Source organism: Acyrthosiphon pisum, chromosome A3 (genome assembly GCF_005508785.2).
Source record: "Acyrthosiphon pisum isolate AL4f chromosome A3, pea_aphid_22Mar2018_4r6ur, whole genome shotgun sequence".
Classification (NCBI taxonomy): domain Eukaryota; kingdom Metazoa; phylum Arthropoda; class Insecta; order Hemiptera; family Aphididae; genus Acyrthosiphon; species Acyrthosiphon pisum.
In genome coordinates this window covers 14,229,123-14,246,694 of record NC_042496.1, presented here as the reverse complement: position 1 = coordinate 14,246,694, position 17,572 = coordinate 14,229,123, and the positions used below count along the sequence as shown (strand labels likewise).

The window sequence follows — 17,572 nt, the reverse complement described above, 5'->3', positions numbered from 1 at the left end:
ATTTATTTAAAACCAGGGGTTCGAAACATGATAATTACTAAAAACTTTAAATGATTATAAATTATAATCTAAGACATTGAAAGCATAATAATCTAATATTATGTTTGATTATTTTTTTATGGTTTGACGTACGAAGACACGGTTTTTTTAAGTTAATTCGTGATGAAGACTAGAAGAGACCAAACCCGATGACCACACACATGAAAAAACGCCCCGTAACAAGTCGCACGATTAAACGTCCACAGGCTGCGCTGCAAATGTTGCTACTTTATGTCTTTATCCCGCGTGGTAATGTATATAGTAATATGTAAATATGTAATATTAGTAAATATGCGTACCTACTGTGTAGTGGGCAATAGTGATAGTGGCTTAGAGATTATTAATGTTTTTATACGTTTTGTGGAAAACATTTTCATTATTTCGAACCATGACCCTTTATACATTTTATAGCATGAACAATTACGCATTCATACATGTTTATACAATTATACGAGCATATTTCTTAAACATTTTTTTTAGAAATGATTGTGTGAATAATAAAATTATACAATCCTTTAACACTATGCCCTGTACCAAATAAGAGCGAACCAAACTTACAAGACCGGTTTTGTCCGTGGCCGCCCGGTGCGCTCTTATTTGGTACGGAGTATTATAGGTGTCTAGGTCTACGTACTTATTGTACCTATACCTGTACTACAGGGGTGGCGTGGCCCTCTGGCAAACCGGGGCATTGCCTGGCGGTCTGGATTGCTTACACAAAAAGTGGACGTCGGCAGTCGGCCGTCAATTTATAATTCAATAATTTTGTTATGAATTTAATTTTTGCCTTTTGGCTTTCATATGTTTTGAGTAGGTACCTAATTGAGTCTAAATTAGTATGATAAAAGGATAATTGTAAATTGCTTGAACTTACTATTAAATAGGTACCTACCTATCTAAAAAATAGATTGAGAGACTCAATGACTAACGATAATCTAAAAGAAATTATGTTAATGTCTAAAGGTACTTTATAGGTATTTTATATTACATTTATATTGTTATTAATAATTATTAATTATAAAATTACAAAAAATAACTAAAATCTTTATTTACTATGTAATTTCGTCCAAATTTGAACTTAAAATAACTATAAAAAGACAATGTTTTTGTATATTTTAGATTTTTTGGTAACAAAATTAACTACTTACGTGGAACCTTGTTTTAAATTTTTATTAGTAGGTATAAAAGTTAAACATTTTATATATTTTTAAGTTTAAATTTGATCAATTATGTAAAAATTCGATCTTTAAATGCTTATAAAAAAAATTGTGCCAATGTATTTTTAATATTTTCAACTTCTATTGTGACAATATAGCAGAAGCATTGTATTAATATTTCACGCTTTTCTTTTCTACTCAACTAATACCATTTTATTGACATTTTTCGAAAATAAACTAAAGATATTAAAAATTGAAAATGTCCGTTAACTACTCAAAACGAGTAAAAATATTTTGAAAATTTTTATCAAGTATAGGAAATGATAAATAATCATAATTTTTAAATAACAAGAAAACTTATAGAATATAAATGCATTTAGTTCCTTTGTTTGAAAATTGTAAATAAGATTTTAAATGTTTAAATGTATAACCAAAAGTCTGTTGAAAAAAGATTTTTTTACATATCATCCTGTAGGTTGCATTCTTATAACTTACCATAATATTCTGTTGTTTTTGAGACATTTAAAGAAGTTAGCTTATGAGTTATCGTTATGGATTATGATAAATTGAGTAGCTACCTATAGTCTATATTATATCATAAGCCTATCGTCGTTTCTCTCATTATTTTGCTAGTCAACCAATAAACACATCAAATAAAAATATAATAAGCCGTTTATCTAGGAAAACGACATTATAGTTTCACTAGAAATTTAGTCGAAAAATCAAACCAATTATTATATTGTTTTTAGAATGGGATTTCACTGAATAACCATGTATACAAAGGTATCATTGCTTTGAAACCTGGGTGAAGGATTAGGGCCCAATTTGCTGCCCTCAAAATGTTGTTCTATAAGCCCGTGCTTATACGGCCAGGTGTCTGTTCCTACATAGTAAATACGCATACACCGCTTTAAATTCTTAAATAGCATGTTAAAACCTCGTTTGAACAGGATTGTTTTAAAATAAAAAGTACATGAAAAGAAGAAAAATTACTACTTTGTTCGTACAAACTGATAAGAATCTAAAAAGTAATATTATTGTAATAAAAAAACGAACACGCAATCAAATAGGTTGGTTTACAAATTGTCAGAGGTGCTTAACGTATAGGTACAATCTAATATCCATTATCCATTGATATTATTGATATTTTAGGGTGTAATTGTGTTATCTAACTAAGCCCTGAACGACCTAAACAGTAATTGTTAAGATACATTAATAAAGTCATCCTTTCTAAACTATGAAAAAATATTAATTATAACAAAGTTGGTTACAAACTAAGATAGGTACAGGATTAAATAATTTAATATAGAATTCTGCACACAAAGCTTATTTTAAATTGTATTTAAAGTAATAAATACACATGTAGTATGTATATTTTTTTATACTTATATAGGTACGATTTATGACTTTTGAGTATTATATTGCCCCAAAATAATTAATACTAATATAAAGTGTAATAAATAATATTATATTTTCTAGTGCTTAAAATATTAGACTAACCTAGGTATCTACACATAATAATATTATACGTATACGTAGGTATCTTTCTAAATTATATATAGGTACCAATTGTACCTTTCAGTAATTATTGACGTAAATAACATCTTATATTTTACAGTATAGGTACATACAGTATTCACAATTCACAATATATATATTAAAATTATTATTAATTTTAACTTAGAATTACTTAGAAATTATAAGAATGTAAATTTCAATAAAATTATATATTAAATATTTTATGAGTGTGTAACAAATTTGTTAATTATCTATATTTATGTTACCTAGGTATATTTATATATTATAAATTAGAATTAGTGTATAGCAAGTAGGTAAACTGAATATTATAATATGGTCAATTTTATTTTGTACTTCTTGAAAATATAAAACTTATAATTTATAACTATTAATCTATAACATATTATATGAATAGATTATATAATTGTATGTTAAGTGTATAGCGTATTGACTAGCAAAAAATAAATAATAATACACTTCCAATTTATAATATAAGAAAAAATGATGTTGTAAAATATTACCTCTTAAGATTATTCATTAAATTTAAATTATTATTTTGAACTGTACCTATATATTATGGTGTATATTAGTTGCTAACTGCGAATTGCGTAATGCGCATTTGAGCATTATGTTTTTCTTAATTTATATTATACGTATCTATACCCTGTTCCAAAAAATTAGACGACAGGCCACAGGAAAAACTGGTTTTGCTACGTACATCTGGTGTCTTCTCTTTTGGAACAGGGTATAGGTACCCAAAAAACAGTTTTACATTAAATTACATCTTAAAAAGACTGGTTATTTTGTTTATAACAAAGTGGAACTTTTAAAATTTTATAAATATTTAATATATTATTATAAAAATGTATAATATACTATTATATTATAGTGTTTGTAATTACTGATCAGAATTAGCTGAAGAGTTTTTCTTAAATTGATCATCGTCATTAGCGGCGGCACACTGAAGTCCTCTCGAATAACCCATTTGGAACGCTTTTCTCTCCAATCCTTTGGCTAACCCTTCTTGATACGCCCTTTCTTCGATTTTCTTGAGGTAGTCCAACAATCCACCCACTCCGGAAGCTGATGGTTGAATACTTGATGTAACAGTTTCCGATGTTCTTGGGTTAAATTTTGTTTTAAATTTTCTGTTGTTATACATTTTTGACGGTCTATCGTTTTTAGTTGATAAAATGTCATCAACACAAAACCTCTTAAAGTGCAAAACCAGTTCTGACCTAAGTGTATGAGGACACATATCTATAGGAACTACACGAAGTGGAAGAAATGGATCGGAATCTATTGGTTTTTGCCAATATCTGACTACCGAAGAAAAATCTAGTAGATTTTTCAAAGGCAGTTTGTGATTAGAACAAACGTAAATTAAATTTATAGCTTCTTTAAATTTACGAAGAGTCCTGACCAATCCGGTACCTTTTCAAAAAACAACGTACATATAGTGTTATAATTTGTAATTATAATACATATTCATTGCAATATTAATCTAATTTAAAATATTTATTTCACTTACTGACTCCAGTTAAAGGCGGATCCATAATCACGGTTACGTTACATCCTTTGAGTTTGTTAAGCACGGAATCCAAAATATCCTCCGTCCTACCAGCTATGAATTCACAATTGACTATTCCATTTATTTCAGCATTTCTTTTTGCGTCCATTATATTTGCCTTAATTAGCTCGATGCCCACGACTTGCTTACATTTCTATGTAATTAAAAATACGAAACATAGTTCTGAGTTAATTTCACTATAATCACATACGATGCAAATATGTAATAAATAATGGTGTAATTTATTATAAAATATAATTTAATATACGGCTGCACCTCACTTGCGTACCAAACAATATATGTTGTTACTGATACGCCGTTAACAGACAAATCAAAATAATATGTATTTGTAATTTATATACATACATACATATATATATGAAATGTATAGGCTATTATTATATTACACGATTTTTTATTTTAAAAGATTTACAATCTGTTGAATCAGTAGTCAGTATACACGTAATACAATAAGCAAAAGTTATAAAATGTATATATTATATAAGACGCGTGCCATCTTATGCGAAGGGTTGATCCACTTGTTACACCACTACAAGATTTATATGCTCATATGCGTAGTTTCAAAAAATCGAAACAAAATTATAAGAATGACCAAGAAAAACCAAATTTATTTATTGAAAATCAAATAACCCAAAGGGGGAAAGTCGGTAACAAGTGTACCTCATCATTGAGTAAATCACTCTACTAATTAGGTACCTAGGTTAAATTATTTTTTTCCAAGAACATTGCATTTATTATATTATTAATATTTAATTATTATAATAGTACATATTTATATTTTATATAATAAATTATTTTTTATTTTTTGTTTTTTTTTTTATTGGTCTTAGGCCGGCAACTAAGGCCATTAGCTGTATGTATTGTAGGTTTTTGGGACGGTAGGGAGGAACACACGTTTTTTTGTGTTGGCAGAATTTTCAAGTGGGCGCCCGTAGATATTTGCCGACTGCCATGCCCGGGTTGGGGATGGCGGCAATTCTCAACAGCCACCGTGACTCGGCTGAAGAAAAATGCCGCCCGCGACCGAGGAATCGAGCCTGCGCCGGCTGCGTCGCAACCGACGCCTTGGACCGCTCGGCCACTCCGTCCCCCATCCTAAATTATTGTTATTAACTTTTGAGCCATACCTGATATAGGTATATAGTAGAATGGCGTGAATAGATTCATGGTGTAAATAGGCAAATAGCAACTGTTCTAAATGTTTTGAAAATGTAATTGCTTATATAAAATACAGTGACATACGAAGTACTTTCAAGTCCCCATTAATAATATTTTTGAATTAGGTAAGTACAACAAAATATTTAAAATTGTTCATCTTTGTTTAAATATTTAATTTTGTCAACATTTGAACTTCGAAGTCTATAAAAAATTATGTTTATATATTTTTAGACTTCTAGATTTCAGTAAAAACTATAGTACACTTATGATAATCTTCTAATATACTATTTAAACGTTTAAGCTTTAGCTGTCTTAGATATGAAAATTAAACACTTTATAAATCTTTAACCACCTAAAAATAATTTGAAAATGTTCGTGATTTTGAGTTTTTAAATATAAACTGAAAATGAACATAAAAAAAATTGTACCTACTTATTATATGTTTGTATATTATAGAAGCAACTTATGTGGGATCTTGTATTACATTTCCAAGTTATCTGAACGAGCCTGAACATTTTTTTTTTTTGTAATAGGGATAAAAGCTTATGAGGAATAAATATTTAAATTTTAGATTTAAAAAGGAAACTGTTTATGGATTCTTAACAATAAAAAAAGTTACAAATTTTCACGTTGTTGACTAATTTCGTTAACATTCTGACTTCAGACGCTCTCAAAAAATTATAGTAAAAATAAAGTACACACAATTTTAATTATTATATTTATCTGGTAAATGTTATTGCCATTTAAAACCTAAGTACCTAGTACACAGAAACTTTTTCATGTCTTAATATTTATATTATGTATCTATACATTTTTAACTATAAAATATGGAATTAAACGCAAGTTACATTTACATTACCTTACAATAATTAGATATTGATACTGAATAATATACCTAATATATATAATTTATAGCCTACAATTTAAACCGAGACAAATGAGTTAAATTATGAATTAATGAATTTACCTTGGCTAATGTAAGTGCTAGGCATCCAGATCCACAGAACAAATCCAAAACTGTAGTATTTTCGTTCACATCGGCAAGATCAGCAACCACTTTACACAATTCTTCAGCGCCTAAACTATTCAAACGAAAATATGTGGCTGGAGAGATTTCTAACGACAAGTTTAATAGCTTTTCTACAATGTACTTTTGTCCCCACAATAATTCAGCTTCGATCGTGGTACCGATACAATCAGCTAAGGTCCTGCGCGCACACACACACACACACACACATATATATATATTTATATACAACAATTGACGTTAAAAACAAATGTTAAAATGTTAATAAATTATATTACCAATTCTAAAAGTTTCATTAATTTTCACAAAACAGGACAATTTGAATTTAATCAATTTTACAATACGTATTTTGTATTTTTTTTATTATGAATAATATACGTTAAGTATAAGTCTGAACTCACTTTTCTCCATGGACTTGAAAATATAACGACACTACGTTCTCAGTTATGTTATTTTTAGACCATTCCGATATGGAGCATTTAATATTAGACAATTGTTCGGTGTCTAGTAGATGTTGGTTGATAACTATCGACACCATTACTTCTCCGTCTTCATTCATACGAATTATCATATTGCGCCATATTCTCCAATCTTGAGAATGATTTTTCACGAAATCCTCGAATTTCTGAATTAAACACAATCGATTTAAAAAATACTATCAAGTCTACCTATATTTTTATACTTGTATTGTTGGCTGTACAGTAAAATAAATGTTACGCCGTTAAACAAAATAAGTAATTGATTCAGAAAATAGGAAAGGTCTTAATAAATTATTAAAATTTTAAGTTATGAAAAATTAGTTTTAATGAATCTGAACATAATATTTGAAGCAACCGAAAACGGATATAGTTATATATTTATATCTGTTCGATTATTATATAATTGCAGATCATGAATTCGAAAATAACGTAAAAAAAAAATGTTGAATATAATATATTTTGTCTATATTATTATCATTGCTACACTACCTTCGCTAACGTGATCATTGGCATCGGCAAATTTCTCAGACAATCCGGTGGACCGACATAGTGGATTCCGTCCATCGAATCTTTCACTCTCAGCCCGACGGCCACTGAATCACTGTCGGGATTTATTCCTGTATACATTTTAAACCCAGTCCAGTGGGTATTACTGTATAATACCAAACCCATTCCTTTGGGCTATTTATCGCGTGCTGCAGCTACAGTGTCCCGTCGGTCTGTACAAAGACCGACTTCAAAATAATAATATAATTCAGGTGCTCCCCGTTATTTTACTTTGAGTCTGTGTATGGATCTTTGTGCGCGCCTTTAATTAAACAGTTCTTACTCACCTACGCTCCATTCGCATTTGTTGCGGTACCGGTCGACTTTTTGCGACGGTATTATCGGCGACAGCTCAAACGCCAAATCGCTATTCAGCTGCCGTTTACGCATCGCACACCATTCCGCAAGCGGCGGTTGTTTGCGTTGAATTATCGTCCCAAACCGTTGAAACAATATTCTCGCTTCTTCGCTCTTTTTCCTCAACTGTTTCGAACCGAACCGCCAATTAGTTACATAAATAAAGTTGTACTCATACATGAATTCAATTAAATTAAACATTCATTAGGTTTAGATAATTCGATATAATTGTGTGTTATTTACGAGGTATATAAGTGCGATAGTACTACCGATTATAATAAACTATTTTTAAACATTATAGTAAGAGATTAAAATATATATTTATACAGGATGATTCACCAAGCATGCTCACCCCCATTTTTCTTCAATAATGTAGTCAGTAGTGAGTAGTTACTCAAAATATAATTTTAAATATACATAAAAACCAAATTTTGAAATTGTTTGTACTACTTAAGCAGTGTCCTGTATAAAAAAACTTCTGTTTTTGAGAACCCCCATTTTCTACTGTAAATTATTTAGCAGATAATTTTTTTCAAAAATTGAACGTATCAAAATCAAAATTTGAACGAGCAGGTTTTCGAGTGCTTTAACATTGTGTACTGAGTAATAAAGATAATAGATCCATGATAATATGATTAATCCAAGATAATATGATGAATACGATGATTTAAAAATTTTAGTAATTAATAATAATCCATCAACAATCGACATTTATAATTTGTAAAAATGGTTCAAGGATAATAAATATTAGATCCAATATTACGTCTATTTATATTTTTGTATACCATTTTTTAGGACTATTATCCTTAGTATAAACCTTTTAACAGCTGGAAAACTACTCGTTTGAATTTTAATTTTGATACGTCAAAACTTTCGGAAAAATGATCTGCTTAATAATTTACCGTAGAAAAAGTGGTTCTTTTTTGAAGAATAGAAGTTTGTATCATCATAGAACCCTCCGCAAGTAGTACAAAAAATATCAAGAATTTGAAAATATGATCTTTAAGTATATTTAAATATTTCAGTCAGAATTTGAATACATTTTAACTCCTATTAAAGGAAATAATAATAGGGTGTACAATGTGTACATGCTTAGTGAATCATCCTGTGTAACGAATATAAAAATAATATAATATTATAATATTATAATCACGGGTTGTATTTAATAACCATTATTAACTACTGTTGTAAACTTCAAACTTGTAAGTTGTATTAGTTATTTAATTTGCAATCGTTTTGTACTCACTTGTTCTTCGTATTCAATACTATGATAAGGAATTGTAGACATCAAAACCTGTTCACTAAGTGGAATATCAAGTCTAGGTCTTTTAGCAACATGGTTCCCTTCGACGTATGTTAAATTCATTTTGGTTTTAGGTGTGTCGGCCGTAACTAACTATATACAATTTAAATATGAGAAATATATATTTATTTTCTGTATTAAAATCAAAAATTATGATCAAGCACTAACCGTACTGATTAAAGAACGTCCTTTCCAGTTATATTTTTTTAATAGTCTTAAAGCAACCGCTTGTTCGGTTTCGGTTGGAAACGTGAGATACAGCCATGCGTTACCTTTTTTACTGTATCTCGCGTGTATGCAATTTAATTTCAACTCCTCATTTATCATTTTCAAAAATTCTTGTAGCAACGGATCCTAGTAACAACAATTTAATCATCATTTTACACATTTATAAGTAAATATTTAAAGTAGGTAACGAAGATTTACATTTATTTATTAAAGAAATTATATTATATGGTATGCACTTAACACAGATTATATTTAAAATAAGTCACTTACTTAAATTATTTAAAGAATACATTTTTAAGGACCTGAATCAAACACTCGGTATCTCTTTTTTAACATGGTATTAGTCCACCAATAGTGTTTGAAATTTGAGCGGGGGGGGGGGGGGGGCTAAAGACTTTTATGTAGAGATGAAAATGTTTATTCCAATGTGGCGTTAAATATTCAGTTTTTTCTTAGCTCCCAACCTCCCCGCCCTGAATATTTGTGCATATGAAAACTGTCACTTATAATACAAATCTACAATTGGTACGCAACTATAGTATAGGTACGTACGCAATTATTATTTAATTTTAGAATGGTAGGCATATAATTGCTGTTATTTTTTCTTCCCATCCAACAAAAACATCTCTTCTAAGAGTCAACTGACCAGGGAACTAGGCACTCAGTTTAGAATTCTACAACTGAATATAGAAGGCATAAGTCGGGTTAAAAGTGAGTACCTATCTAGCTAAATTTGCATGAAGTCTATAATTTAAAATATTCAATTTCTTTCACCTTACTTGATTTTAAATCGAGTCATGTTTTCATATTTTAGAGCAAAATTGTGCCAATAATGTGAGTGATAATAATTGTATTTTGTGCATACAAATTAATGTATAGTAATAACTAATAAGTGCGATGGAACTTAATTTATTTCATTTGAATCTTTAATATTCTGTAAGAATGGTTTTTATTTATTCACTGTGTGGAACTCAGTTGAATACTTAAATATGTATAGAAGCAAAATACTTCCCGGAGTTTAAAATTATAATTAATCTACATTGTATGATCAAATCGAAATGATCTTGATTCTTGATCCTTCCTGATCGCCATTGTAATTATTTTTAGCTTTTCGGCTTATTATGGAAAAACTAAAATTTTGAAATAAATATACAATATTCTGCACAGACTACAGCTTAAGAACCACTGGTTAATAATATGCGCATTTATTACAGTCATAGTCTATGAGTCTATGATATACGATCTACTTTTAAATAAATAAATTAGAAATATAGTAATTTATATAGTTTATTTATTTATTTTTAAAATAGTTGGTATTATTTTATTTTTGAGATGATAATTATCTACGTAAATGTATGTTAGAAACTAGAGTATCTGAACATTATAGAGTAGGTACCACGATTCTTCTATACTATGAAGTACTTCATAGTATATAATTAAATTATCTTTATTTAGTCTTAATATTTATTACAAATTCAATGTATAGCACTATAATAGCTATAAATCAAATATTTAATTTATGTACCTATGTGTTATGATATATATTTATAAATATAAATACTTTATAATTTAAAGTCATATTAGTAAAAATAATTACCAAAAATTAATTAAAGTGGGCTATTTGTAAAGTACCTAACTATTATTATTTAATTAATTACAATAATGTAGGTATTAAGATATCATTTATAATGGAAGTTTTGCCGATTTAAATCGCTCTAAAATAATAGTTCTAATATAATAATACTAATCTATAAATTTATATACCTAATATTTAAAAAAAAAAAATTACTCACCAATAAAGAATAAAATCTAGGGAGACCGCTGACTTTTATTTTATACCGTAATTTATCAGAATTCACTGGTGTTGCAAAATTCATTTTAAATTTTGTAACTACTGTAATTCATGAACTAAGTGTTTAATGTATGATGCACAAGTTTACCGTTTATTATTTCCGTTAGTAGTGTTCCATGTATAACGACTGAATGATTAATAAATTAAATCATTGCTTTGTTGGAATAATAGACTCTATGACCCCTCTACAGTCTACATTGATAAAAACAAAACAAAAAGTTTAATAAGAAAGATAAGATAGATATGTTTAGGTAGTAATTTTATTGATATATTCTTATTAAAATAAAAATAAAAGATGAAAAATTTTATGTAAAAGTTATAAAAAACATTATTGCAATGCGTACAATAGTTTATAAGATTTTAAGAAGTATACACGGCTTAACAACTAAACAGCCTTGATCTTAGATTTATCATTTTACATAATATGGGAAATAATTTAAAACTGCAGTCCAATAATTATTTATTTATTACCTACAGTACCTAAATGGAATTGTATTATTACTGTACATTTATGATTTATACATTCCATAGCAAAATAAATGTTTTTCTTTTAAGGAATACAAGTTACGATGTATCCCTAGGGTTATATAATTTGATGTATTTAAAATTATTGCAAACTATTGTTAATAATTGTTATTTAAATAGATGAAAAATATTTTTATTTCAATTATTAGTACCACCTAAAAAAAAGTATTGAGTTAGTAATAATTATTGGTTTATTTAGTGATTAATGCGATTACCATATTTTTTATTCTGCTATCAAACTAAATATTTCACGTAAATGAAATTTCATATTTCGGTAAACAATAATAGTAGTTATAATATGTAGTCAAATATTTAACCTTTTCAGTATCATTGAAACTGAAACATAAACCTGTCGGTCTGTTTACAAATGTTGTAATTTTATGCATTCATTAAAGCCCAAAAATGGTATTGTATAACATTTTAAGGTCAAATTAGAGTTTCAAATAAATTAAACGCTAATATTTTTAAAAGTTTGATAAACCTATAAAACGTGTGCTGCGTGAGTACCTACGTACAACATACAATAATTATTATTCTTTAAGAGCATAATTACATTTATACACTTTTTTAGTAATATAACGAAACAGAAAACGTTTATTTTATATGAAAAATTGTTTTTAATACTACAAAAACAACAGTCAAAATAAGTTACTTATCCCAAAACGGTTAAAAATGTAATACAAGAAAATACCAAATAATAGACAATCCTATTGTTTATTATATAATACTATCAAATTATACATAGGGGTTATAATGTAAATTATGTTAATATTTCCCAATTACATTATATATTAGGTATGTAGTTACTAGTTATAATATTTACAAATGAATTGTACTTTAATTACGTAGTAGACAATTAAACATGGAACCTTAATAGTTGCTCTAAATATTATCAAAGGTCAAAAAGTATTTTCCATGTAGGTTTTATTTATTTATGAAACTAAAATTACAATACGTATATCATATAAATTCCGCAATGTTTTTAATAGGTGCTTACAAAAATTAATTTGTAGGTATTAAATATTAATATATTATAAACATCTGGTATATGGAAATTGTTAAGTCATACGGAATATATAATTATAATTACCTATATTTTTGTTATTTTGTTAATATATATTTTTGAGAATTTACTATAGTAGATAAATTTAATAATAATATGAAGTAATATATTTAGTATACAAATTAATTTAGTTGTTTAATATTTATTTTTTTTTTTTTTGATAAAATATTAAAAATTGTAAAAGCTTGGATTTAAACTTCAATAATGAATGGTTTTTGGAGTTACCCGTTATAATATAGCTTTGTTTATATCCACTAATTTAGTATATCTCTTTAAAAAAAACACTAAAGCCATTTTTATGCACTGTAAAAGTTTTAACGAGACACTCGTTACGTAATATAATTATTACAGTGAGTAAAATTATATATTTTTATTACCTACCAATTATTTTATTAAATTAATAAGCATACAGATTATGTTTATATAGCTTTAAATTTAGTATTAGGCTTCTGTAATTGTAAGTAGGTAATACTTTTTTAGAAATTTTGATGAACAAAGTACAATAGTTTCACAGAATTTAATGATAGAACTAAAAATGTGATTATCCATAATTTTCATTAATTTTTCTCTATAGGCTCTGAAACGTTAAAGAAAAAATATTTATTGTTTTATCTTTTAACTCACAGTAAATTCATTAAAAATCATCATTATATCGCAGTGACGTAATTTATGATCGAATTGAACATTGAATTAATTAAGTATGAAAAAAAAATAGTTTGACAGTAGTAGGTACTTCGCACAAAATATTTACATCACTAGGCACACTCATAATTTATTGATTTAATCTTAAATATAAATTAGCCATTAGGTAACATGGGGTACATAATTATCTAACGTGTCTCATTATACTTTAATAACATATTATACTTTAACTTTATACACCTAGTATCTAAATGGTATGATGATATCTTTATAGAAATACCGATAGTCTATATTGTCTATTAAAGCATTTAATTGTTTTAATGTGTTAAATTTTAGTTATTGGAGACTGGAGTATACATTTATTTTTACATTTAAGTATTTATCTATTTAAGCCTAGTAGGTACGTTTGTTATTACTTAATAGTAAGCAATAGCATACTAGTATCGAGATATGACCTAGACGAGGGTCAAAGGTTTTAATACGTATTAATTCAATAAGTGAGGACATTATTTTGGAGTACAAAGGACATGTCTTTATGTTTTACATAAATACTAAACAGTGGTCACAAAATTATCATAAATAAACTACGACCGCCGACTAGAGAGACCGATTATTAAAATTAAACTTACAAATATTTTCTTTTAATAGTTGTTATAATAGTTATAATAACCCATAAATTAAGAGATAAATAGATATTTTATATTTATGGGATAGTATAGCAATAAGTAATAGGTAACTAATAAATGATAACCTACATTAAAAATAGTGTTATAATTTAAATACAATGTAGATAAAAATATAAAATACATTATACAAAAATTATATTACATGGATAAAAACGTATTAACGTAATCATTCGTAAGTCTGAAAATTAAAAATATAATATACTTAATTAGATAAGAAATAATGTGTTACAGACTTACATATTATATACAAGTACCTACCGGCTACCATTGATCGATATTATTGAATATTGGATATTAAATATAACAATTTTATGAAACGTTCATACGCAGTGGTGTCACGAACTTTTTAACAGTAAGATAAGTAAATTTTAGCTGTACCACCCAAAATATTTTATTTGCTTAGTACCATTGGTGAAGGGGAGTGTCCCCCATCGATACAACATACCATATTTTCATATCAAATTTATTCAATTGAAAATTCTTATACTATACTTTAATAAAAATAATTTTTTATAATTTAATAAATACCACTATTATTATAAAGTCTTAATAATTATTAAGAAATAAATTCAAATAATTGACATTTTAATAACTTTTAACTATTAACATTAATTTATTATCTTATATAACTTTTTGTTGTGCATAACTTCGTATTTTGGAGCAGTAAAAATACTTCAATATTCAACTTTATTAGTGGTTTCTAAGCTGACTCAATATTCTCACGAAATATTTATATCAGCATTTTATAGACATGCTAATTTTCAAAATATTTTTTAACTATTTACTTTTTGTGTTATTTATAGGCATTTAAAAGGTTTTACTTCTTTTTCAATATAATATCTATGCATAACGTTTTTGTTTGCAAGGAAAATTCTTGAAAATGTATATTACAAGGTTCTTCATAAATTGCCCTTAATATGCAATCTAAAAATACCAAAATTCATATTCACAACTTTTTTTAAATTATGAATTTTCCTCTATTTTATAATAATATATTTTAAATAATAATATTCGTGTAAAGTGTGTCAAAATTTTTTAAGTCTCTACGAATGGTAATTATCATAAATTATTAAATTCTGAATTGAATATAATTTATATAAAATTATAATACTTAATATAAATACTGGGAAGTTCCGAAAAATGGAATTTAATCTCTTTTTCCATTAGGTACAAGTGTACAACATGATGGTCAATTAAATTTGCTTTGCTTCTCAATAATTATTATTTTCAAATATTTTTTTGCCATTACAATATTTCTACCCTGGGGTTGCGTTGGAAACTTTCCTAACTCCTAGCAGGAGTATTAATATTATAAATATTATACCAAAGTTCATGATATTTAAAATTAAAATTTAAAATTTAGATACGTACTTACAGAATAATATGCAAATTTTCACGGTTTGATGAATTTTGCAAAAACTTGAACTTTAAACACTTACAGAAAAAAAACGCGACAGTGTACTTTTTGATATTTTTTAATTGCGGTAATCATAACTTAATGAAAATCTCATATTAAATTTTCATGATTTTTCTCACCCAACACAAAAATGTTTTCATAAATAAATTTAAAACAAGGTAGACAATTACCAAATATCTATAAAAAGAATAAAAAGAGTTAAAATATTTTGAAAATGATATTATGTCAATTAAAAACTAATATAAATACAGCTATTCATTTTTGAATTATAGCAAAGAATCAACAAATCTGTTATTACGTAATAATTCCCTTTTTTTAAAAAAATTTCTCTATTGTTTTGAAAAGTGCCTACATGAAAATGAAACTACTAAAGAAAAAATGACTAGATCACATTTCGGGAAACTACCCTGAAAGTTGAACATTTTTCAAGCTGCATTTTTCTGCTTCCAAACGTGATAAAAAAACAAAAATTTTCTTAATAAAACACAATTTTGAAGAACTACTATATTCATTTGGCTTTGCTAAAAATGTAATATAGTTATAGCTCTATCTACTCATAATGAAATAAGTATCTCATTATTCACCCTTATGTAATGTCCACGAATTCACATGTGACATTATGTGTTGTTGTTTTGTTGCTATGGTAATTACACCAACAACAAACTTAATCCATGCTATTCTAGTAAGACAGTCCTCACAGTAGTTAGTATATTATAACATATGTTTTTGATCATAAACCTACAATAATATCTTAAGAATTATTATACAAGTATCAAGTATCAAATTTAAATTATTTTTTTAATATGTCAGACGTTCGGAAAATCTTCATTATGAAAACAGCAGGTATATTATTTTATATTTTATATATTTATATCAGTGTATTGACAAGGTGCCAACTTTTAATAAATAGATAGATATACATTAAAAGTTGTTAATTTACAGGAAACTACTTTGGACTTGATGCATTTGATGACAATATTATTTTAAAATCTGGTACCGAACACTTAAACGCTTTCTTAAACTCTTCTAATTGTTGCACATTATACATAAAAAATACAGACCCTGAAACACTTGAAGCAAATGACAAAATTGTAAGTAAAAAAATAATATTCAATAGTTGTAATAACTTACAGTATAGATTATGGGTTTAATAGTATACAACATTATATATAATTATTTAATTTTTCTCAATTTTAATGACAGTATTATACAACTGTAATAAATATTGATCAATATTTTATATATTATTTATAGGCTTTTCAAAAAGACCAGAACAACAAAGTAATAGTATTTTATAAAACACGATCTGAAAGTATAACAGAAGATAATTTACACTCAATTATATGCGTGTATTCCATGTTAGATTCTCCAACAGAAGCACTCTATCATAGTTTGCGTTATATATACACACCTTCACTTTTAAAAGTAAATAATAAAATAAATATGTATAAGTTATAGATACGTATGTTAGGTAATATATTTGTAACGTGAATTTGGCTGGAAATTCTTATAAATATAAATATGAATATAAATATAATTATTATCTGTTATAATAATTCATAGGATACTGAATCAGATATAAAACTCGACCCGACATTACAATGTCTGATTTCAGACCTCGAAATGGGTTTAAAAACTACTATTTTAAAGTCATCGCTTCATCAGTCAAATAATTCAATAGAACCTCATTTAGGAGGTAATTTTATACAAATATGTATATTTTGTAAATTTCAACGAGAAATATTGAAACAATTTTATATTTTGTTTGTAGCTATTTTAGACATCGAGGATGAAGGTGACTATTGGTGTGTTGTACAAAAACATACAAAAAATAAAGAAGAATCAATCGCAGCTGGAAAAATATGTTCTTTATTTTTACCTGTAACAAAACAATTAAAGTACCTATCATTTTTTGTATTTTTTGTATTATTTAGATTATATTTTATATACATAATAATATAATATTATATTACATAATCTCACC

The 17,572-nt window shown here is 26.8% G+C and overlaps 2 protein-coding genes across 2 annotated transcripts in view; one reads left to right on the top strand and one right to left on the bottom strand.

Moving 5' to 3' along the window:
• The first annotated feature begins 5 nt into the window (after window positions 1-5).
• The window catches only part of LOC100169603 (cytoplasmic dynein 2 heavy chain 1), a 59,955-nt gene continuing 42,388 nt past the window's right edge, over window positions 6-17,572 (top strand). The window contains 5 exon segments of the mRNA XM_029491200.1: window positions 6-288; window positions 16,531-16,679; window positions 16,843-17,013; window positions 17,152-17,284; window positions 17,360-17,486. Coding sequence (XP_029347060.1) covers window positions 189-288; window positions 16,531-16,679; window positions 16,843-17,013; window positions 17,152-17,284; window positions 17,360-17,486 — 680 coding nt within the window. The 5' untranslated portion in view covers window positions 6-188.
• On the bottom strand, window positions 2,175-11,403 carry LOC100167547 (tRNA (uracil(54)-C(5))-methyltransferase homolog). Its single transcript, XM_001950939.5, has 9 exons — window positions 11,197-11,403; window positions 9,344-9,529; window positions 9,119-9,268; window positions 7,803-7,998; window positions 7,459-7,586; window positions 6,892-7,115; window positions 6,431-6,671; window positions 4,246-4,438; window positions 2,175-4,148 (listed from the first exon to the last, which is right to left on the bottom strand). Exons 1-9 carry the CDS (start codon window positions 11,278-11,280, stop codon window positions 3,613-3,615), a joined length of 1,938 nt encoding a protein of 645 aa, XP_001950974.1. The 5' UTR covers window positions 11,281-11,403; the 3' UTR covers window positions 2,175-3,612.